At 38.1% G+C, this 25,066-nt stretch overlaps 2 protein-coding genes across 4 annotated transcripts; one reads left to right on the plus strand and one right to left on the minus strand.

The window, feature by feature from the left end:
- Positions 1–169: 169 nt before the first annotated feature.
- znf513a (zinc finger protein 513a) lies at positions 170–6,980 on the minus strand. 2 transcript variants are annotated; one of them, XM_084090468.1, is made up of 5 exons: positions 6,771–6,980; positions 6,344–6,457; positions 4,122–4,256; positions 2,061–2,756; positions 170–1,977 (listed from the first exon to the last, which is right to left on the minus strand). In XM_084090468.1, exons 2-5 carry the CDS (start codon positions 6,381–6,383, stop codon positions 1,199–1,201), a joined length of 1,650 nt encoding a protein of 549 aa, XP_083946594.1. In that variant the 5' UTR covers positions 6,384–6,457; positions 6,771–6,980; the 3' UTR covers positions 170–1,198. The 2 variants fall into 2 exon arrangements, with proteins under 2 accessions (XP_083946594.1, XP_083946595.1); XM_084090469.1 differs by lacking the exons at positions 4,122–4,256; positions 6,344–6,457; positions 6,771–6,980 and adding an exon at positions 3,099–3,264.
- A 920-nt stretch (positions 6,981–7,900) lies between these two features.
- Positions 7,901–24,417, plus strand: LOC311068505 (E3 ubiquitin-protein ligase RNF19B). Of its 2 annotated transcripts, none has more exons than XM_084090989.1 (10): positions 7,901–8,172; positions 10,943–11,341; positions 11,999–12,444; positions 13,764–13,966; positions 14,050–14,197; positions 18,110–18,272; positions 18,940–19,054; positions 21,263–21,394; positions 22,141–22,405; positions 23,111–24,417. In XM_084090989.1, exons 2-10 carry the CDS (start codon positions 11,183–11,185, stop codon positions 23,304–23,306), a joined length of 1,827 nt encoding a protein of 608 aa, XP_083947115.1. In that variant the 5' UTR covers positions 7,901–8,172; positions 10,943–11,182; the 3' UTR covers positions 23,307–24,417. The 2 variants fall into 2 exon arrangements, with proteins under 2 accessions (XP_083947115.1, XP_083947116.1); XM_084090990.1 differs by having other exon boundaries at positions 8,034–8,172; positions 22,162–22,405.
- The last annotated feature ends 649 nt before the right edge of the window (positions 24,418–25,066 follow it).

The raw sequence follows: 25,066 nt of genomic DNA on the forward strand, positions 1-25,066 counted from the left end.
TGCTGTTCGCAGCAGAGCGCAGGGAAGATTACAGCTCTCATTATGAAAGTGTGAGGATTACATACCCACTGCCTGTCTAGGCATCTTAATCACATCCTGCTGGCTACTAGTAACTTCAGTTCAGTTCTGTGACTGAAGATGAAAAGTGAATTAAGACAAAGAAGTTAAGCAAGTTTCAACACAAATGTTTTATTTGAGGATATTTAAGGCATTAATGAAACCACTGCATAATAACAAGAAAACACTCAAGCACCACACACCTACAAGATTTCAATGTTCGGTCATTTCTTGGCAACCTTAAGGTTTAACTGCATAATAGGGTTTACGTTTACTGTCGTCCTTCGGTATAGCTAACAATGCCATGGGTGGCAGATACATGCCAAACATTCCTCAGAGATAAAAAATTAAATCACATACAAAAATAAAAGCTCTATGTTCAGCATGACACTAAAATCCACTACGCAACATTTTGCTTCAAGTAAACTCGGACAAATGGCATTTCTCACAGTCAATAAAATACGCACAACAATAAAAGGCAACACAATCCCCCAGAATTATTGAGAGCAAAAACAAGATGATTAAAGATCACTATGCTATAAAGAACATTATGCTCATCTGTGAAGGCATTTTCACCAGTATGGTTGAGAAGATGGAAAAATGATCAATTACATAAAACCTCGAAACAGTCAACCAAGGTTAACTTAAGTGCATGCAACATGGTGCCAGGCTTAAAGAAGAACTTCGTATGGCAGTGGTGCAGTAGTGTGTTTGGCACTAATAAATGAACCACAATCAGACTCAGAACGCTCTTAGAGAGCTTTGGGTAACAAACGTTTTGCCTCGTTCAAAGGCATTAATCAGGAATGTCCAATCCTGCTCCTGGAGGACCACCTTCCTGCAGAGTTTAGTGTCAGTCGGCTCCAAACCAGTCTGGAAGTTTCAAATAATCCTAAAGACCTTGATTAGCTGGTTCAGTAAATGTTTATATAGAGTCTGCAGGAAGGTTGGCCTTCCTGGAGCAGGATTGGACAACCCCTACATTAGGACATTCAGGTAACTGTCTTTGAATTTGACTTCATGTAGCAGCTTGTGATCAATTCCAAAAATAATTCTGGGCACAAAAGAAAAGAAGGACAACTAACAACGCTTATGCCATTACCGTAAAATCTCATATGGACGACTGTCTTGCAATTTTAGTCTACACCTCTTCCTCGTCCTCCACCTCTTCCTCATTTCCAGGCATCTGCGCTTTAACCCAGCCATCTGTAGTCAGGCTGTGCTTCTTCTGATGTCGTTTGTAATTGTCCCAGTGGCCAGTGGTGTACCCACACTCTTGGCACTTATGGGGCTTCTCGCCCGTGTGGCGCAACATGTGCCGCTTCAGGTTCATACTCTGATTGCAGCTGTAGTTGCAGATTGCACACTGAAAGGGTTTGGCACCTGAATGCACCCGTTGGTGCCTCTTGAGATTCGCCAGGTTGCCGCAGGCATAGTCACACAGGTGGCACTTGTATGGTTTCTCACCGGTGTGCACTCGATGGTGCCGCTTGAGGTTGTCGAAGTGGGCGGAGGCGTAGTCGCACTGCGGGCACTTGTATGGCTTCTCTCCGCTGTGGGTCTTCATGTGGCGGGCCAGGTGGTTTGGGTAGTGGGTGAGGAAGGGGCAGGCAGCACAGGTGTAGACCTTGTCCCCTCGCTCAGCGGGGCATCCAGTTGTGTCCTTAGTCAGCATCTCCAGGGTGCACTTGGCGCAGATCTGGGCCGAGGACCCGTCCTCATCATCCAAGGCCATGCCGCACAGACGACAAGTGAAGGGGAAGAACGTGGGGGGTAGGGCGGCAGGTTCAGAAGGAGCCTGTCCTGACTGCAACGCCCCTGTCGACGACGGCTGTGCAAGCCTGAGGCCATCAAAGGTCTGCAAGTAGTTCCCATCCCTTCCCACGTGGGGACGTGAGACAGACTGCACAGCACCTGCAACTGAAGGATGTTGAATTACAACTCACTGTAAAACTCTGTTCAATGTTCTTTCAAGGGGACACACACAGCAGGACCTTACTTACCTTCAGTAGGGGCTGGAGCCGCTTCCTTTTCCTTCTGACCCACAGTAGTGTGATTTAAACAGTTGCCACTGACCGGCTGAGTGGCAGTCTGACCCGGGCTTACAGCTAAATGCATGCGCTGGTGCCTCTTCAGGTTCCCTAAGGAACTGCATGCAAACGTGCAGTGGTTGCATTTGTAGGGCTTTTCTCCGGTGTGTATGCGCAAGTGCCTTTGCAAGTTCACTAGTTGTGCCGATGCATAGGAGCACAGCGGACACCCGTATGGTTTTTCGCCATTGTGTGTCTTCATGTGCCTCTTAACGTGGTTAGTGTAGCGTGAAGTGAAACCACAGAGCGTGCACGAGTGGAGCTTCAGGGAGCTATCCTCGCCACCAGCGCCCTCATTCCCTCCCCCTCTAGACTCCGCTTGTAAGCCTAAGCCCAAACAGAGCTTCCTGTCAACAACGCCATCCGCATTCCCTTTGCAGCAGCGCATGCAGTAGGGCCCCACCAAGTCCATGCCGGGTCCCAGGGGGTCTTCCAGGAGCTGACCACAGCCCCTGCAAGAGAGGTAAGAGGGAAAGGCAGACTCAGAAACCCTCTCTTCACGCTCGCTTTCGGTTGCGCGGAGGTCGTCAGCGTCACTCTCCATACTGAGGTGGCTGAAGGGGGAGCTCTCCTCGTCTCCCAGGGGGAAGCCAGGCAGACTGATGTCAGCTGTACAGGACCACAGCAGGACACTGCATTACATTATGCAGCTGTATAGATATGTGTTCTGCAATCTGAGACAGTGTGCAAGCATTCAAATACAACAGAAATTTCAAAAGAAAAAGACACTATTTCAGTATCTGTAGCAAGTAAGCTGACAGTAACACTAGTATCTTAGTATTACGAGTTGCTGACTAAGGACAAATACACACAAAATGGTTTAGGAAAACCTCTCATGCCAAATGAGAATCTATAATTGTATCAAAAGTACAAAAATTACAAGGAGAGCACAAAATATCAACAGCTGAAGTTGATAGTTTGAAAAATATTTTTTTCCGCATTTGTACTTACCCACTAAGCCAATGGACAAATGTTACTTAAATTCTGATAGCAACAAATAAAAGGTGGTACTCCAACAAAACCCAAGGCTACAGTGTTTCTGCTCAGTCTTTCTGTGAAACGGCGTTTTCCTTCTGCAAGCGGTGTCCTCATGCACATGCAATGTGTAGAAATGTGTGAGTCTGAAGTCTGAACGGGCCTTTATATCGCCCGTTTCAGAAACCCCAGGTGGATGATTACCCAGCCTAATGATAATGATGATGACTATAATAGTCCTGCTGATGATGATGATGATGATGAGGGGGAGATGATGATGATGATGATGATGATGATGATGACAACTATGATAAAGACCCTGAGAGGAGATGATGATGATGATGATGATGATGATGATGACTAAATGCCTTATTATAATGTGTCCTTGATGGTGATGACTGTCTTGATGACCCTTATATAATAGTGTATTTTTTTCCTGATTTGCCATTTTGAAATAGTATGTTCTGTCAGAATGCCAAAACCAGTAAAATTTTCCAGGGAGGTAGGCTCTCTTCTCTCATCTGTATATGAAAGATCACACTGCTTGCTGACAGACAAAATGCAGCATGTTTGCAATAATAGCGTTAACATTACAGGTCAGTCTTTGCAGTTAATATCCATATTGAGAACATATGGCTCTTCATGAATGCCAGCAATACATCATCAAAAGCATATGTTTTAAATCCTCAAGATTTGTCAGTAACCATCATAGAATAGTCACAGCCAAGTAATACATTTTATAGAGACTGCTTTCACAATTTTAAAAAATGGTTTTCAAAACTTTTTTATTACAGTTGGAACCCTGGAATATGAGCTAGTTTCCAAAATCTGAATTAAATTTGGTCTTTGTAATATATTTTTTTATTTTTATTTTATCTTTGCATGAAACTAGTACCAAGGGAACTGGCACAATTCTCCTGTGGCAGTGGCACAGATTTGGATTTGGATGACAAGAACACGTCCCTACCAAAGTTGGGCTCGAAAACTCAAGTAACTCACCTGAGAACTTTTCAAGGCCTATGATCTTGTTGTCATTGTCAGGATCTGAGAACTCGAGTTCTTGTCCCAGGAGAAAGTCGCTCTCAAAGGTAAGGCTTGCTGGACGTACGGTGCCTAAACCATCTTCAGAATCCACTGAAAGCAAAGGCTCATGGTTAAATACAGCAGCAATGGCGTTCATTGGAAGATCATGCAACTTGACCTATGTATATTTTATGAGCCATTTCTGTCCTTACCTTTGTGGTAATGCCTGTTGATGTCAATGTGTATTTAAATTATTAATCTATTTACTTACCTATTTTTTTCGAGGTTTCATTTTTTATTAATATGTGACCCTGGACCACAAAACCAGTCACATGGGTCAATTTTCTGAAATTGCGATTTTTACATCATATGAAAGCTGAATAAATAAGCTTTCCATTGATGGATATCATTGTTAGGATAGGAGAATATTTGGCCGAGATACAACTAACTGAAAATCTGGAATCTGAGGGTGCAAAAAATCGAAACATTGAGAAAATCGCCTTTAAAGTTGTCCATTTATGTTCGTGATTGTTTTATATATTTACGGTAGGAAATTTACTAAATGTCTTCATGGAAAGTGATCTTTACTTAATACCCTAATGATTTTTGGCATAAAAGAAAAATCGATAATTTTGACCCATACAATGTATTGTTGGCTATTGCCACAAATATACCCGTGCGACTTGTGACTGGTTTTGTGATGCAGGGTCACATATATATTTTATTTAAATTTTTTTTTTGACAATTATGTACTAAAGCCCTGTGAATCCCATTCAGCAGCTGTAAACTTCATAAGAGGAATACTGAATCTTCCATTTATTATACAAACAAGAAGATTTACAGTAAACTGCACACCATCTTGTGGGATCATGTACATTTGTAACAATTATTCAACAAGAAATCATTTAATCAACTATCATCACTTTCAGCCATGTGGATTTTTTTTAAAAGATGTTGTTTTTTAAATTATACTTTTTCACACTCTGATTAGTTTATTTCATTTCTCATTTCAACAAAGTCACAATGTATACATTGTGTTTAAAAGCATTCTGGGGTTAAAATGTAATTTTAAACATTTTCTGAAGAAAATTATTGCCTCCAATTAAATTATATTTTCATTCTATTTGCATAATTTGACAATTTGTGAAATCTTGTTTTTTTCTTTACACATCAGGTCTCGAATTTCATTTCAACTATTTTCATAGCTCATCTTTACAAGTAGAAAAATTGCTGGTCATTGTGAAAATGAAACCACAACAGCTAGATGATCTTAACTTTTAAAAATGTAATATCATTTTATAATGAACAGTCAGCTACTATACATGAAAAGTAATAGTAAAGATAAATAAAGAAGGCAATGTAAAATTTTTCCAAGACAGTTTTAATGTGACCTTCATATAACAAAACGGGAAAATAAGCAGCCCATTATGCAGTACTGGCTTCTTACTGGCCCTGGCTTTACTGTAGATTTACTGCCATCTACTGGGCGAGATTGAAAATAATGACCACTTTTTGAGAAGAAAAGAACAAACAATGAACAACCAATACTTTAGCAGGCGTTAATGTTTAAAGCAAGTCAAATATTATTCAATTATTTACCATGACAGTCACCATTTAAATCTAAAATTACTTCTTATTAAATGAATTAAACTGTGTATACAGCTAAACTCAGCTTATCTTCATAATCTGACACAAACACAGAAATAACTCCTAGTTTTGTTAGCCACATAATACATTTCAAGACACCAGATTTACAGCATATATAATCATCAGAAGATTCTTGTCTGACTCCTGAAAGCACAATTCAAAATCAAGATGATCAAAACAGACGGCAGTGCAATTATGATGTTTCTGTGAGACCTGTCAATAAAAATAATTACTATTTAATTATATGTTATTATAATTGCTATTATAATATAGTTTATAATTATAATACTATAACCACACAGTCTAGATGTCCCTGCTATTACTGTAACAAAGAGTCTGCTTATTGATAGCTAACATTTAGGAGATTTTGGACAGATATGTCCAAGTTTAAATGGCTCAAGAGCACATGACAGTTTTAATTATAAGGCAAGACCACATGACCAGTTTAATAGTCTTTCTGTGAATTAGTAAACACTCACGAAAACAAAACGCATGTGAAAGGAATGAAGCAAACCATTTAGCTGACAATACTAGATGAAAAAGCAGCTTACACTTGACAGGTTGTGGATTCTGCTGTTTTCTTCTTGGCATCTTCCAGTCAGCCTTTTTAATTGCAACCTCCTCTGGATTCCCTCGAAAAGAATCAACTCATTCTCCAAAGTAGCCTTTGAAAGCATTGAAATGACAGACGTTACTGTACTGACATGCACGTCAACACAACCTCTATAACAGATAACATGGGCTAACGTGCTAATCTTACAGTGTCATTTAACATAAATAAGACTGGCGTTATTTATAGCACATACAGGATATTTTAAACTCGTAGTGCGACAGAATGAATGTCTGTAGTCGTGTTGTACACGTTCTGAATTGAATGACTCTTGCCGCCCAGCCTGTCGACATGTATGTAGCTAGCACACAAATCTAAACACTCAACTCCAGCTATATTGTCAAGCTCAGCAGATGTCACAAATATACCTGCTCTTTCTGCCTGACACGTCAAACAACGGTTCCCGTCGAGGCAAAACAGCGGCGTCTGACGGTGCACTACTGCTCACAAGCCGCCATTCCATAACACAGCGACCACAAAGAAAGGCAATTAATGCTCTTTTTTCATAACTTAATTGATTTCCAAATTGCCATTGTATACATTTTTCTTCCGCTACCGTTGCGTATTTCCGCTTCCTCAGTGACGCGTATCCGGGTATGTTGCTCCCTCTCTATTTTGATTTTTACTTTTCTCTTTTTATGGAATGTTTATGGAATGTTTTTTTTTTTTTTTTTTTTAAATAGCTAAAATAAAGGAAAGCCTAATGTTAGATTTAGTTTTTATTTATTATTCATTTTAGCACATTTGATTCATATGGGCATAATAAATAATAACTGCTATATTATAACAACAACAGCAGCAGCAACATTATATTATATTATATTTATTTATTTATTTATTTATTTATTGCACAAGTCATACATAAATTCATCTATTCATTCATTCATTCACGAATAAAAAAAATTAAAAGGAACAGGAAGAAGAAAATCTTATGGTGCCTGTCGCTTATTTGTGCACATCAGAAAAAAATTAAAAACTATATTATATTATATTAGTAATACAACAACGATCAATTTTATATTTTATTTGTTTATCATTCGTAAACCGTAGCAAAAGTCTACATATCAAACTGCGTACAGTCCTTAATACACTACACACACGTCTTAACTTAATGTTATATCTTATTAGTATCATATTTTCATAACAATGCAATATGAATCATATTGCATTGTTATGAAATGGGCTAATATAGGCTAATACCGTTATATTAAAATACGAATTACTGTTGCAGTGGTGCTCAATTACTGAACATAGCCTACATAATACTGAATTTAGAAAGACAACCATTCTCTTTATTTGCACAATTATATTAGCTAAATTACTGAACAGACAACAGATTAAGCCTTTTAGCTTTTTTATAAAATTAAAAAAATATATTTTTTTTAAGCCATTTGTTGTTTCCAGAGGCAGAGATCGCTGTTGTCAGGTACTGTTTCATCAAAATGTGGTTCGTCATTGAATGAATAAGTGATTATACGTCATCGCACGGATTCCGATCACTGCGGTCGCAGCATCTTTCCCGCAGGCCGTTACAAGCTCTCGAGCAGCAGGCGCCGCCGGTGTGCAGAGAAGAGGGAACCTCGAGGTTTACGGGGATCTCCTCGCCAACGTCATGCGGCGAATCTCGGACCACAGGGTTCAGAAAAACGCTCAAAGACACCAAACAGGCGACGTTTTACAGCAGTGGGAGGAGCCGTCCTCAGCCGCTCAGTGGGAGGAGCCAAGCACCCAGCCGATGGTGCTGCTGAGCTGATAACGCACTGAGCGGAGGTAAGAGGCTGATTTCATTCAAATATTGTGCGCTATCTTTTGGTCACAAGGTGATTTAGTCTTCTGCTTTACTGTATAATACGCTGCATTTACGCATAAAAGTGTATTATTTGGCGGGGGGGTAGGGGGGTGAACAGTCATACGTAATAACCTTGCCACTCCCTGCAGTGCTGTGATGCCCTGGCCAGACCTTCTTATTAATAAATAATACAAATTTTGTTCGTAGACAATGAATTTCAGTGAATGAAATTTAAAGCAACGATAAACAGACCCATTTCTGCACAATCGAGAGGTCTTCTGATGAAGTGCATGTTATTCTGTACGTCAATTGTAGGCTTATATAAATATTCGTAGGCTACTGTATCATTAAAAGTAACAGTTGGTGTAATTGTCGGATCACTGATGCGCTCCTGGCCCTATAATGTGGAAGTGTGTCCTCATATAACGTCCTAAAACGGCATTGCCACGATGCTTTCCTGATGGGAGTTATAAGTCAGGGTATTAATGGGATCCCCTCCTTCTTCAAAATATCCTGATATGATTGTAAACAGAGCTATGATAGCATTTCATCGGCTTTTGGTATTTTAGGTTTGCCAAATTGTTGCCCAACTTTGCTTAATGTGGTTAAACAAGAAAGCCGTTGAGTGCATGTCCAGGAAAAGTCCAGGGAACCGAGAGAAAGAAAACACAACAAAGCCAATCCAAAGATCTCAGCCACAGGATTTTGCTCTATGGCCAGAGAAGCTATAAAACACATTTGAGCTTTGTCTCATCATTGAGGTCCACTGGCACTGCATTATGCATGATAAAAGTATTTATTTTCCATGCATGCATGAGACATAATATAGCATTGGTGGGAATTATTTCAGAAATCAATGATTGCAATTAGATCAGCCACGTTGCTTGTCTCTTAGAAGTCAAGCAGAATGTCTAAACGCACCTTTGTAATAATTTAATCTATAATGTCGGCTAATGTATTCCCTCCATTATAATTGTATAACCCTTTTTATGCACGCTTCAAGCTCGATCCTGTGCATTTTAAAACCCTGCTTGTCAGAGTGTTGAATGACCTTGATATTATAGGTCTGTTCTCCTTATTGGTTTCTGTTCTGTTGAGTGATGGAGCATGCAGTCAAAGGCAAGACACAGACCCTCACGTTAATTACGTAATGCTGCCAGAGGTGCTGATGTTGCTTATTTCAGATCAAAATATTGATCTTTTTTTCTTTCTTTTTTGGCCCATGAGATTTCATGTTTTTCTCTATTTAACAAAACCATGATTACTTGAGATTGTTTTAAAAAGGGTAAGTGAAAGAAATGTAGTTGTTTTGCTATTAAGACCTGAATAAGACATTGATTTTCTCGAATTACCATTTTATTTCTAATGACCATAAAATTCTGTGTTGTTTTTTATTGGCCATATCTCTTAATTTAATCTGCTATTTTTATAAGATTTAATCAGAATGTTTATCTGCAAAGATCTGAATTAGATTGATCCTCATGAATATATTTTATCTTAGTGTTTTATGTTGAATAATTTAGCAGTTTGTTTTCTGTTATATAGCAAAAGAATTGTATTATTTATACTATTATAGTATTTATTCATATTTTGAATTATTTTTATATTTTCAGATTTTATTTTAAAAATATTTCTTAGTTTAATTTTTTTTTTAGTAATCTTTAAATTCAACTTATTTTATTTCAGTTAGTTGCCAAGACAACATTTCTAAGTTTTTAAAGCCAGATATGTCTGTTTAATTTGAAAATGCTTGAACATGACGTTCTTAGTAATGAGGTTATCTGATGTGGAGTCAGACTCCACATGAGTGTTTCTTTTGGAGGAGAGCAACATTAACAATTGACAGTAAAAAAAATTAAAAAATAAAAACCATACCCCACATCAGAGCATCTGAATCCTCCAGGGGAAAAAAGTCCGTCTTAACTATTTTTCGTCTGTCTGGCTCCTCCTTCTCCATTACATGTTGACTGTCTGTTGATATGAATGTAACAGTCTGTGTTTCAGTTGGTAGATTAATTTCACATGATCATGTATCAAGATAAAATACAGCTCAGACTTCTCCATTCCACCAGCTTTGTCACTCCATAGCACAAAATAACTACCTCTCAGTGAAAGTGTGCACTATGCAGTTGTCTTTGCATTTTTTTTCAAGGTAAAAATATTTTTACAAAGATGTGTATGTAAGTGTATGTGCAATATATGTGTTTGGGAAATATATGTTTGGGATTAGTAAGATTTTTTTAAAATTAATACTTATATTTAGCAAGAAAACATTAAATTGATCAAAAGTGATACTAAAGACACAAAACATTACAGAAGTCAGAAGATATCTATTTCAAGTGCTGTTCTTTTAAACTTTCTATCCATCAAATAATCCTGAAATGTATCAAAATTTCCACAAAAATATTAGAAGCACAATGTTTTTTTTTAACATTGAATATTATAAGAATAAAAATAATATGAAATGTTTCTTGAGCAGCAATTCAGCATATTAGAATGATTTCTGAAGGATCATGTGACACTGAAGACTGGAGTAATGTTGCTGAAAATTCAGCTTTGCCATCATAGGAGTAAATTACACTTTAAAATATATTAAAACAGAAAACAGTTAAGAGACTTCTTTCAAAAACATTAACACACCTTACCGACCCCAAACTTTGTAATGGATGTGCGCTGAAAGATGTTTTCTACAACAATCTAACTTTCACAATCTACTGATACTGTTAATATGTTGTTGTTGTTTTTTTTCAGTTATGAAACCACCATTTGTGAACCGTTTGGATAACTAAAGGAACATAAAACATTTCATGTAAGAAGAAAACAAGGATGACCTTGATCAGGAAACGCTGTTGTGGACGATTTTTCTACTTTCTCACAATGGTCTATTTGCCAATGTTCAGTGTCAGACCATAAGCAACAAACAGAGACAGACAAACAAAAGGGGCCTGATCCACTCATGCTGTTTTTGGCTGGACTGTCCAGCTCTGTACAATGAAGAGACCCAAGCAGCAGTCACAGTCCCTTAGTTTTCTCAGCTTCTTCAGCCGAAAGCCCAAATCTGATCCCAGGATTGAGAAGCCCGCCGGGACTTTGAACAAGGAGGAAGTGGCCATCACTCTCACACCCAATGAGCATGAACATGTGGTACAGGTAAGATGATATTTAAACATTTATTCTCTGTACATCTGTAACTCTGAAACATGTTTCAATTTAATCTCTGTATTTTGTAAGCAGTTGCCGTGATGGTTCACTTAACCTGGTAGACACTTTAACATCTCAGTTCCTTTCAGAAGCATTATGCCCAATCAAACATGCTCCCTCAGATTGCCGAGCCAAGTGGATTTTGAATGCAACTTCCAAAAAAAAAAAAAAATTGAATAGCATAATTTTTGTAAAAAAAAAAAAGGTCTAATAAAAAAGTCGCTAATTCAAAGGCAAACACATTTATTTTTGTGCTCCAAGAAGAAAAAGTCATGTTATCAAAACGTGAAATACAATAAAATGCAATGTTTTTTTAATCCAATGAAAATAAAACTACCCACATTGGACATTTGGGACGCCCTTTGGACCACTTCCAGTAGGACACCAGCACCCACTGAAAAATTAGATGCATGACGTCCCACAAACCTTGTTTTATTAGGAGTGTCTCATTTGTCCTGTTGTCGAGAAACAGAATGGTTAGACCGTGCCATTTTCTGATTTAATATAATACAATTTTCTTTAAGCTAACTCGTCTTCATTAGACTTTCATTAGTCCTAACTTTCATTACTGCCCTCAGTCATTTTGTCTTTCCTGTTTCCTCCCAGGACCGGGCTCACAGTGATGTTGGATTAGAGGGCGGTAGGGATGGAGGAGATCCTGGGAAAGGGGAAGATGACGAGGGAGGTGTGGAGTGTGGGAGCAGCGGCTCAATGGGTGTGCTGTCCTTGTCCTCCTCCAGCCAGGATCAGCTGCTCGAGCACCTGGTGGAGTGCCCGCTCTGCCTCCTGAGTCAACCACGCGGCCACTTCCCACGCCTGTCCTCCTGCCAGCACCGTGCCTGCACCGACTGTTTGCGTCAATACCTACGCATCGAGATCTCAGAGAGCCGCGTGGGTATCGCCTGCCCGCAGTGCCCCGAAGTGCTGGCTCTGCCCGACGTCCGTGCCATCTTGGATGACGGTGCTCTGCTGGAGCGCTTCGAAGAGTTTCAGCTGCGCCGCTTTCTGGCTGCTGACCCGGACACGCGCTGGTGCCCAGCACCAGACTGCAGGTTAGCACATAAATGTGATTGCTGAAGCACAGCCATTGTCCCATCCTCTTCTAGAGTGCCATTATAGAGGGATATTGTTCCATCATTTGATTTAATATGACTTTTTCCTTTTACTGAACTTGTCACAATAATATCTACAAAAGGTTTTAGATGTTTTTAGCTGCGCTTTTTTTTAATCTATCATTTGTATTAAAAGTGGTCAAAAAAAAAAAGTTTTGTATCTTTGATTATTTAACTTAAGATTATAATATTCATATTCTGGCCAATACTGGCAGATTTGTTTTTCACATTATGGCTAATAAACAATAAGTGGCAATTTTTTCAATTCTATATTATTTTATACAGTATATTTTTTTTAGATTTAATAAAAAATATAAATTTGAAAAATACAATTTTAATAGTATTTTAATAAAGACACTAAAACTAGTGAAGTGAATTTACGCATCACCACATTATAATGTACAGTATGAAAAATGGATATTCATTTTGAGATTCGATGAAGATTACATTTAGCAGTGTCATTAAATCTCATAAAAACCTGATCATCCAATAACTGTTACCGATACTGTATTTTACAGTATGCTGCTATTCACAACCAGTTAGATTGTGTTCCATAAAACAAACTTGCTGACATAAAGGCACCACATAATATTACTCAATGGAATTGCTAGTGAGAAGTTTTATATTGAATAAAATTCAATAATTTTAAAATGTGGTCAAACTGTTTTTTTGGCTTGTTGCTGGTAGTTCGTTAGACCACCAGCTTAGCCAAGGTGGTCTATCAACTCAGCTTGACTGAAATGGTCTCCCAGGTCATCCTCAGTCACACCAGCTTGTAGTCCTGCTGATCACCTGACCTCACCCATGTGAAGTGGGTTTTAGCTGGATTTTCAATGAGCAAGTGTATAGTGGCAGATCATTATGTCACGCACGCTGAAGCGTGAAGCACGTTCTCCTCTGTGGTGCATTATGTATAGTTCTGGAGGCTAGCTTTAGGTTTCGTAATGGTAACCGGATCGGGGTAGTGATGGGAATCCAGGGCTGTTTGGCATTTCTTGTCAACAAGACAGTATTAGGTATCACCTGCAGTCACTCCACATGGGACCGAGAGCATCCTCTCTCTTTTCTACTGTGACTGAAGCACAAAAAACAATGATATTCCACCACCGTCTGCTAGATGGTGGCTTATGTTCACATATCAAATGATGTGTGTTTAAAATATTGATTAACACACGTTAACTAGCTGCATGTTGTTGTTTTAATTTGAAATATAATTGACTTGACCCATATGTTTTATGTTATGTTCTGTCATTCATTAGCTATGCAGTGATAGCTTACGGCTGTGCGGAGTGTCCCAAGCTAAGCTGTGGTCGGGAAGGCTGTGAAACCGAGTTTTGCTACCACTGCCGTCAGCTGTGGCACCCAGACCAGACTTGCGACCAAGCCAGACGTCAGCGCGCTCGCCACACGTCAGGAGTCAATGATGTTTCCACACTCTTCGTGTTCAACGAGGAGCCTGGCGGTATGGTGCGAATATTGAGGGACTAACCTAATATCCATTTGGGGTCCCGGCTAAGATGTTTGTTTCTGCCCTCGCTCTTTAAGATGCAGAGGAGATCAAGCCCTGTCCACGTTGTGGGGCCTACATCATGAAGACTAATGATGGCAGCTGCAATAGAATGAACTGTACAGTGTGCGCTTGCCAGTTCTGTTGGCTGTGCATGCAGGAGATCACTGATGTGCACTACCTCAGGTACACACATACAGAACACACGCTCATCAGGTTACTGTAAGAGTTGTCGCACGTAGCCAGATCTTTGACTAATGGCTAACAGCTACGGTCTCGTCCACATTGTAACTGCCCATTTAGATCTGATTGACATGTAAAGCAACCAACCTCGGCTCAGTTTAGATTTTATGCACTTTAAAGGTGGATTTATCTGAAATACACTACAGTTCAACAGTTTGAGGTCAGAAAGATTATTTTATATTATTTTATTAAGGACAGGCACATTAAATTGAGCAAAAAAACAGACAGTAAAGACATTTATAATGTTACAAAAGATTTCAAATGAATGCTGTGTTTTGAGCATCAAAGAATCCTGAAGAAAAATGTATCAGGGTTTTCACTAAAATATTAAGCAGCACAACTGTTTTTAACATTGATAATAATATGAAATGTTTCTTGAACAGCAAATAATGATTTCTGAAGGATCATGTGACCCTGAAGACTGGAGTAATGGCTCCTGCCATTACATGAATAAATTAAGATATATTAAAATAGAAAACAGTTATTTTAAGTTGTAATAATATTTCACAATGTCTCTGTGTTTGTGGTCAAATAAATGCCTTGGTGAGCAAAAGACACTTCTTTCAAAAACATAAAAAAGTCTTACCTATCCTAAACTTTTGAACTTTAAATATTTAAATATCTATTTTTAATTTAAATAATAGTTCGCTAATCTCTGTGAACAGTCACATAGAAAATAATTTACATAATGGTGCAGAAGACATTGAAAACGTCGACAAAAAGTTTACAGAAAAAGGTACAGGTTATTTCATAGACAAAAAAAGGGGGAGAATAAATAAATATCTCATTTACTTGCAGACTCAAACTGTTCTGGAGATTTGATGCTTCTAACATTGAAAACTCTTCCTCTCAAATGCTCATTGTATCAACCCTGTACATTCTAAATACTTTTATTTCCTGGCAGACTGATTTCAAATAAAACGTGCTACCCTTGGAAGTCACTTTAACCATAAGCATAGTGTTAGATTTCTCTATATTTGGCCGAGCGATTGTTTGGGTGGCTCGCCAATGTATTTGATTTCTCTAATACATAAAATAAGTAAGTTTGACCAGAGTTCTTGTGGGGAGAATAATTTATTGAAAGTAGTAGTGTAGCACAGTTCTTCAGCAGTGATATTAGCATGTCTGCCTTCAAAGAATCTGTCTGTGTAACAGACCTTTATACCTGGTAACAAATGTGCCGCAAACAATACAATGACACCCCATGGAGAGCCAATGAGACAGTAACCTGATGATGACCTAAGGGGCTTTGGGTCACACTTTAAGAAAAATACAGTTAATAACAGTTACAAATACATCTGACTAAAGTTAATTAAAAAGAAACAATCCTTCAATAGTGTGGAATGGGTGATTTTATGAATGTGCCTGCAGTTTTATATGCAAAATTTGGTCCGTGGTTGTGTGTAAGAGAAACTCATACAGTTTTTAAATCTACCTGTGTTTATTAATTGATTAAGTTCCTGTTGGCTACTGTACACTTTGTAATTAACATTTACAGAATATTAATCCAGTGTGCAGAGCTTTCACAACCAAATATAGGACATTTGCCTGCAAGCACATAACCCACATTCATCACAAGCAGTCACCAGAGTTTGTGATCTGTTATTAAGCTACTCTCTGACACATTCGGTCCAAGCTAAACAGGGGTAATTCTGCTGCACAAGAATGTCAAATATGTTTTTCTGGCCCTGCAATACTGAGTTTGTGCCGAGTTGCTTTTGTAGCCGACTTCATGAATGTTGCAGATTATCAGATTTGCTTAATTACTCTTAATCAACAAGTCTCACAGAAGCCGAGGCATTTTAGAGGTCTGATCTTTCAGATAGAGACTTTGCTTCCAGTTTCAGTAAGCTATCGCTGCACCAAAGCTGATTTCGAATAGATTTTTCCGTTCTTGGATGTTGGCCAGCACCAACGTTTGTCAATTAATCAGTACATATCTTGGTTCATATTTCCATGTCCATGCAACCCAACCCCCATGATTTGCCAGAAGCAGGTTTCTTAATTTAATGAACACCCCATTCTGCTGGGCTCCAGCTGGCCGGAGAAAGATTTTTATTAAATGACAGAATGCATACATAATTCTCATCATAATTCTAAACTATCCATTTAAGACAAGACTGGTAGAGTGAAAAATGTGTAGAATTTACATTTCGTTATTGTGGATTTAGATTTAACGCACCCTTGAACATCACCAAGATATAGCGGTTTAAAGGGATAGTTCACCAATTATTTATTTTATTTTTTTACTCATTTACTTACCCTCAAGTTTTTCCAAACCTTTATAAGTTTTTTTATTCTGCTGAACACAAAAGAAGATATTTTAAAGAATGTAACTTTAAAAGAAACCAAACAGACCCAGGGCCCCATGGCCCATCAACTGTTTGGTTACCAACAATCTTTAAAATATCTTCTTTTGTGTTCAACAGAAGAAAGAAACTTGATGACATCATTTTCAGTTTTTCACTTTTAATGGGAGCAACATACAGATGCATGTTTAATTCTGTCATGTGACACCACATTTAATTGTGTTAATTTTTGAAAAAGGTAGAAAAGCTTTTTGTAGACATAAATATGGCCCTATCATTAGTGTTTATTGCTAGTTTCAGCCTGACGCAGTTATCATTTTCACGTCCTGCGCCACGTTGTTTAAACAGCAAATGCATTTGCGCCCATTTGTGCGCCCATGGGCGTGCTGGTCTGAAAACGAGGTGTGTTCAGGCGCATTGTTGGCGCGTTGATATTTTGAGGCAACTGAAATAGACTGCGCTTTTTTTTGTTATTTAAAGGGTGCATTTGTAATATGAGCCTATAGGCGGGTACACAACGCGTGTACACTCTGCTTATTAAACACACAGGGACGCGCAACAGCACACAAACATGCCAAATATTAAAAATAAAAGGATTACAATGTAAAAGATTATTATTGTGTACATAAAGATATGGCGGAATCCGTATTGTCCCATAGATGGTGTACTTTAACCTCGCACACGAGCAGATCTGTTTCCTTTCTGGAGAAGCGTTCAGTTTTTCCGCTTGCAAATTCCGCCATGTAAATAGCAAATCCGCCATGGCGAGAGCGCAACTGGCTTTTAAAGGGAATGGGAGATGAGACTCTGATTGGTTTATTGCACGTTAAGCCCAAAACACACCCATTACTCATTAAGAGAATAGGGACAACCCTTTAAGAGCATGTGCCGGGTGTGCCGACCATTTTTCCCATCGTTAAACTAGCAAAAGTGGATTCGGACACGCCCTAAGTGCACTTGCGCCGTGCGCTTTAGACCATGAGCTTAGATCGTTAAAATAGGCCCCAAAGTGTTTTTGCGATATTTGAAATATTGACAGAAGTTACGAAAACCGATAGTATGGAAATGTAATTAATAATTCACATTTCTTTTAGCTAAATCTGTAAACATTTTGATGTGCTTACCCGTTTTCTGCAACAACAACAACAAAAAAATCCTTGGATGAAAACTTGCCTATTGGGTGGTTGATCAGCATTCATCTATAATAAAGTGTTGTCTTCAAATATTTACTTTAAATTCACTTTTAAGCTAGAACCTTGTAACACTTAGCCACAGTACAAAACAGGAAGTGACACTGACCATAGAGGATTGTAATTCACCCAGGCAGTGCATGAGGCTAATCGAGGATGAGATCATAAAATATTGATTCAATGAGACTGTGTGTGTGTGTGTGTGTGTGTGTGTGTGTGTGTGCGCGCGTGTGTGTGTGTGCGGCTTTTATTGGCTAATATTCCTTGTCTTATATTTAACCCCATGTCATGTATATGCCACAGTGTGTGAGAGTATGAAACAGTACATCAAAAAATTTAATTTATTTTCCTTACAGTCCCTCAGGCTGCACTTTCTGGGGAAAGAAGCCGTGGTCACAGACCCGAAAGGTTTTGTGGCAGGTCGGCATGCTGCTCGGGGCTCCAGTGGTGATCTCACTCATAGCAGGCATTGCGATACCGGTCATCATTGTGGGCATCCCGATTTATATGGGCCGCAAGGTAAAGACTGAAAAATGTGCTGCATTATTTATTATTTAAGTGAGCTGCTACTGTATCTGTACTCTCTGTTGAGAAATGCATCCAGTGACCGTTTAATAGCTCTAGGATGATAAAAAGACAAGGTCATGCCCCTGGCTGTATGCTCATCATGAAAAAAGTGCTGCTGAATGCATATATGTAAATGTATGTAAATCCACCAGACCCCTTCACACAGCAGGTGAATGTGATATAGAAAATGTTTGCAAAGAAAGTAGAGAGTGCTTGGAGTCAATTTTGCTCTTTGGGACCCCATGACAAAAAACCCAGCAGGATATTTTTAGAATAATCAGATTAATCAGAAAACACTCAATTGATTACTTCCTTTGTATGTGATGATTCATTTTAAGTCTCTTAAAAACCTTGCAGTGTATATTATAAATGATTTATCCATGCACCTCATTATTATTATTTTTTTTAAAAGTCCATGTGCCCTTGTAATCTTTAATCAAAAACATTAATTAGCAAACCACGACATCAATAAACAAAATCAAGCCCTGCATTACTTTTTTTGTTTTTTTTGTTTAAGAAGCCGTTTCACTTGAATATATATAGTCACAAAAAAGAAAGGATGATCACGATTTCCGTTTCATGCCGACTTTAAATCTGTATCTGTTTGCTTGCCTTTCAGGTTCATGGTCGCTGTAAGAAAAACAGTATCTCAGGAAGTAAGCATTATCTGACAGTGGCCAGTGGGGTCATGATGTCTGTTTTTGTGTCTCCAGTCATAGCGGCCATTACTGTCGGTAAGAAACTCATCCATCCACTTTGGCTACTAATATATTTGAGAGGTCATTTTATTTTATATGTTGTGTTTTATATTATATACATTACCGTTCTAGTGGGGCCAGTACATTTTTTTTAATGAAAATAATACTTTTATTCAGCAAGGATGCATTAAATTGATCAAAAGTGACAGTTAAGACATTTATAATGTAAAATTTATATTTCAAATAAATGCTGTTCTGTTGAGCTTTCTATTCATCAAAGAATCCTGAATAAATCGTAGTTTCCACAACAATGTTAAGCAGCACAACTGTTTTCAACGTTGATAATAATCAGAAATGTTTCTTGAGCACCACATCAGCATATTAGAATGATTTCTGAAGGATCATGTGACACTGAGGACTGGAGTAATGATGCTGAAAATTCAGCTTTGATCACAGGAATAAATTACATTTAATAAAATAGAAAACATTTTAAATTGTAATGATGTTTCACAATGTTACCGTTTTTACTGTATTCGTGATCAAATAAATGCAGCCTTGGTGAGCATAAGAGACTTCTTTCAAAAACATTTAAAAAAATCTTACTGACCCCAAACTTTTAAACAGTAGTGTTTGTCTTTTTTATGTTTTTGAATGTGAATATAAGAAATGGGTGTATTAAGAAGTCAAGGAGCACTTTAGTGGTCGTATTGTTGGGGTACGGCAATGTAAAGGTGCTGACTTAAGTGTTATTTCTTTGTAATGATTATTCTGGCATTCAAACAAATGAAGCTATTTAAGACACAAGTCTGCCTCTCTGCTGAGACCTTAAATGAAAAAGGTAGAAATGAAAACAAACACGCTTAAAGGAATAGTTCAACTAAAAATAATTAACTCGCCTTAATGTCATTCCAAACCTGTACGACTTTCTTCTGTGAAGCCCAAAAGGGGATTTGAGGAATATTCTGGCCACTCTTTGAAATGCAAAAACCATCTGAAACCAAAAACGGACTGAAATTGAAGCCGCTATTTACTTTTTGAACCAGATCTTTTCAGTAAGTAAGTTGATTTAGGTGAATAACAACTTGCGCATAAATCTGTTCATCAAGCAAAGCTATTACATGACTCTGGAAGACCTCTTTTATGATGATTTATTGATATTTTTATGGTGCTTTTGCATCTGTTATGAAGCTTAAATGCTCCGGTCTCAATCATAATTGTATGGAAAAGAGCAGCTGGCACATTAATAAAGATTTCTCATTTCGTGTTATACAAAAGCAAGAATATCAAATGGCTTTGGAATGACTTCACAGTAAATAACCCTTTTTGGGGTTGGGTGAACTATTCCTTAAACATCCATATTGCACACATTTTAGCCTACATATGTGCATGCAGCTGTTTCATTCACACACACACACACACTGCCCGGTCGTCTCTGATGACTCATCTATCTTCTGCTTTGGCACTCCTGTGAGAGTTGGAGCGGGGAGGGGAAGATTACAGCAGCCGGCCGCGACTAAAATGTCAGAGCGATCTCCATGGCATAGCGTGAAGACCTGAGCGCAGCACATTCACTTCTCGGTGCTCTCCTCGCAAACCCAAAGCTCTGTGTTCCCTCTCATTCTCCCCTGTGAATAGCCCTGTCTGTTCTGTAGCTCTGACCTCTCCTCAGGAGAGCCACAGAGGGGCCTTGTCCCCTACAATGTCCTCATCAACAATGCCACACTGTTCTCATCCAGAACCAGGAGGATCATGGCCTTTTGTCTTCTTTATTGCGTGTTGTCCTTGTCTTTGCTGCTAGCATTATGCCTCTGTGTATTTACGCTGCCATGTGAATTACTGCCCTTTTCCTTCAGATTCATCTGAAAATAAGTTCACTTTTGAGGTAAATATGTCTGTGATGTATTCGTTTGCATAATATACAGTAGGGACTTGTACACTTATACAACGTTTTTCTGTAATTAATAATACACTGTAAGAAAAAGTTGCTGCCTTAAGTTTTTAAGTACAATCAACTTGAATGTTTAAGTCAATTCAACTTAAATTACTTCAACAGATTTTTAAAATATGAGTTTAATCAACAAAAAAAAAAAAAGTTGAAAATTGCCTAACTTATTTTGATGAGTTAAAGCAATGTAAAAACATATGTTGTCATAACTTATTGATCATATATTTTTTTACAATGTAATACTCTTTTGGAACAACTTCCTAATTATTTCTAATGTAGTAAATCTTCTGTGTTTCAAGGTGTAGGGGTGCCTCTTATGTTGACGTATGTCTACGGGGTCGTGCCCATGTCGTTGTGCCGTAACGGCTGGTGCAGGCCACAAACTGAACCTCCTGAAGTACGGAACATACAGCTGGAAGATCTGGCCAATTGTAAGTTCAGCTAACCAGTTAAAAGTTGAGCTTCTTTCTAAATTAATATAATTGCTCTTGAAATTGATGTAAATTTAGCTGTTCAATTTAGTACAGAGATTCTTGTTGTTGTTTTGTGCCAGATAATGGCTATATGGCTGATACAATAATGGGGATAATATAATACAGATATTAGACCAGATAACTTTGAGCGAACATTCTATTAACGTAAATTGAAAACTTTTGTTTATGTTGAGAAAACCTTACCAGAATGTTAGCAAAAAAACTGAGGACGTTCCCTGTTAGATGGGTTCAATGTAGTTAGATACTTTTTTACTAGTGAAGATACTTTTGACTACTTTTAAGAGTATCTTTGCTGTAGTTTAACCACTTTAAGGAGATTCAGACTGTAGTTAGCTACTTTTTGTTAGGAACGTTTGATGTGGCTAACTAAAGTATCTATTAATTGTAATTAGCTACTTGTACATTTCTATAGCTAACTACTATTTTGAAAGAGCTTTAGATTCTTGGAAAGATTTTTAGCTTGGAAAGCTACAGTTAAAAATTGCTTACCCAGCACTATACTGTACATTACCCATGACACTGTTTGCTTGAACATGATCCTGCTTTATTATAAACTGCTTATCTTTCTATATGAGTTTGTATTTGATTATGCAAACATTGTAACTGTAGTGCAGAAAGATTAGTATTGCAATATTAAGCTCTCAGTTTGGCCTGATCTGATGACATTTAAACTTCTCTTGAAGATCTTCTATTTTCTCATGTAGTCAGTGATCATTGGACTGGCCAGCCTAACCCAGCTCTAACTGACGGAAGCGTACAGGAAGTGAGTGTGAATGTGGAGGAAGTGATGCCGCTTCCCAGCACCAGTGTGGTCCAGTCTGGAGCAAAGGGCTCCGTTGAACTCCCTAATGATGGACATAATGACAGCACCGAGCAGGTTGTTCAGTCAGACGACGTGGATGTAGCTGAGGAGTGTGCCTTCAGCAGCACACAAACATTTGCTCTGAGGTCAGCAAATGTCATGAAATTGATCTTTTAATGAAATATGAGAGTTTTCCATTTTAATATATTTAAAAATGTAATTTAGTCCTCTGGTGGCAAAGCGGAATTTTCAGCATTATTACTCCAGTCTTCAGTGTCACATGATCCTTCAGAAATCAGAAAAAAAAAAAGTTGAAAATGCTGCTTAATAATTTTTTGTGGAGGCTGTGATGTTTTCAGGATTCTTTGATGAACAGAAAGTTTTGTAACATGAATATAAATCTTTTGTAACATTATAAAGGTCTTTACTTTCACTTTTCATCAGTTTAATGTAATCATCATAGAAGTATTCATTTCTTTCAAAAAAAATCTTACTGACTCCAAACTTTTGTCTCTTTTTCCTAAAAAATAATACTAAAAGTTTATGCCAAACTATGTACAGTTCAGCTTTTATTATTTAGTTGTTGTTTTTTTACATATGATTTTTTTCTTCATTATGATATCAGGACAGTTGTATTACATTTTGACATTATACCCCCTCAAAAATATATCAAAATTATTTTTAATTTAGAAATTAAAAAGATGATCATCATAGAAGAGGTTTATTTAAACCATATTATGCAAGATATTACTTTTAATATATTTTTGTATAAATTATTAGATAGAATAAAAAAAAAAGCATCACATCATTGACTCCTGTTTCCTAAAACAGTTTTTTGTTGTTTACCGCAGGGAAGGGACCAATATTGAGGTCCGTGTGGAGATTGAGGCCCAGCCACGGGGCGGCCGGAAGCCGAGTCTCAGCAGTATTCTGTCCAGCAGGAGCCTGTCGGCAGAATCTCTCAGCCAGCCCTGTGAACCTCTGTGTGCCTCTCAACAGCCTGGGAGCACCGACCCCGTGCCAGTTCCTGAGATAGACAGCGTCTGAGCGACTCCTGGAAAACCACGGCTTCCACGGCTCACCTACACTCCCACCAGGAGCTTCCAGCCTCTGCCTGCAAATGCAGAGAGTCAGCGAGCGTGAAAGAAAAGAGAGAGATGGAGAAAAGCATCCAGGGCAGCTGCTAAAATCCCACGGAGGGGATTAAAGATGATCATATAAACTCAAATGACCAAGCGCATGTTTGTCAACAAGTATGAGGAGTGCTAACCAATTTTATACTGTGTTCTATAGAAAACATTGCCGATTTGGAATCTGGTCTGTTTCATTTATTCAATCAGCTTTCCTTTTAGCTATACCCTTTTATCTAATGACCATATGGTTCATGTCCCCTGACTCATCCGTGGAGAAAAAAAGAAACGGTAATAAGCTACGGATTAATAGCATGGTTATTTCTGCCACAGTTGCTAGCCTGACTTGCCCTGTGAGTGACTTGCAAGATGGTGAAATGCGTGCTGCGGGCTAATGCTAAGGGCTTTTCCCTCATGGTATTCATTCATTTAAAATAATGCAATTTTATTTTTGCATTTTCATGAAGGAGCAGCAAAATCTGTGGGATTTAGGTCTAGAATTAGCCCTCAGCGTTATGCTGTTTCCATTATGAAAATCTTGGGTCAAAACTGGTGATCTTATGGAACGTAAACATCATGGACTGAGTGCTGCTATGAAAACTGATGACCATGTTTCTCTCTCTTCACTTTTCACCTTTATTTCTGCAGTAAATGCATTTGTTTTGTTTTTTCCCCCTGCTGTTATTGAGTACTTAATGAATCAAGTTTTAATAGCCCATTTACTAAAGAGAGCATCTTATCTCAATCACCTGCATTGACAGTTTCAGCTTGCTAAGTAATACATTGTACTGGTACCACAGAGCCAACAGTTGCATAATGTCTAGACTTTCTTTACTGCTATTTTTGACACTTTGCATTAATGAAGGAACTGCTAGATCAGGCCTCTAACTCAAACTGTTACCCTCTGTCCAATTCAAAAATGAACAGCAGATAGCCCTGCCTCCAGGAGTTTCCTAAACCTTTATAGCTGCACTGCAGATTGGGAACAATGAATGGAACATTATGTCAGTAAAAAGATTTGTATTGAATGGTGTCGTGTTTTTATTCTTGGTTTTCTATATTTTTTCATTAATCGGATGTTATTTTATGTTGTAGGTGGTAGATTCTATTTAAACTTTTTACTTTGTCAGTATTTTATTAGGCACAGACAGAGGGCGCTAGAGCTCTAAAAACAGACTAGATCAATTATACCTGCTGGATCCAAGCTGTAGGCCTACAGACAGGTATGTCAGTCTTTGTTTAACTCTACAAAAGGCGGTTATCTTTCTAACGAACTAAACCTAACCCTCATTTTGGTCCAGTGACATAATATGAAGATGTTCTATCTGTTTTTAGTAACTTTAGTAACAATATTTCTATTGTCTATTGAATTGAACAGCTGCGTTTCCCAAAAGCATCGTAAGTCTAAGAAGTTTGTAAAGAGATACATCGTTATCTGGAAGTTATTTAACGAAAAATGTAGTACGCTGTTGTTAACCCATTGTAAATTCGGGTTGTTTTTTACTTTTTTTTATTTTCAATTATCAAGATTGTACACTTAAAAAAGGCTAAACTAGTTGAATGGCTATTGTCAAAGCTACCTGGGCTTATGTTCCTTGCTCAACACTCTTGTTGTTCTTGTGGTTCCATGAAGAGCCTTTAACATGCATGGAACCTTTCCATTACACAAAATGTTCT

This window comes from Abramis brama, assembly GCF_963993115.1.
Source record: "Abramis brama genome assembly, chromosome: 18".
NCBI lineage: Eukaryota > Metazoa > Chordata > Actinopteri > Cypriniformes > Leuciscidae > Abramis > Abramis brama.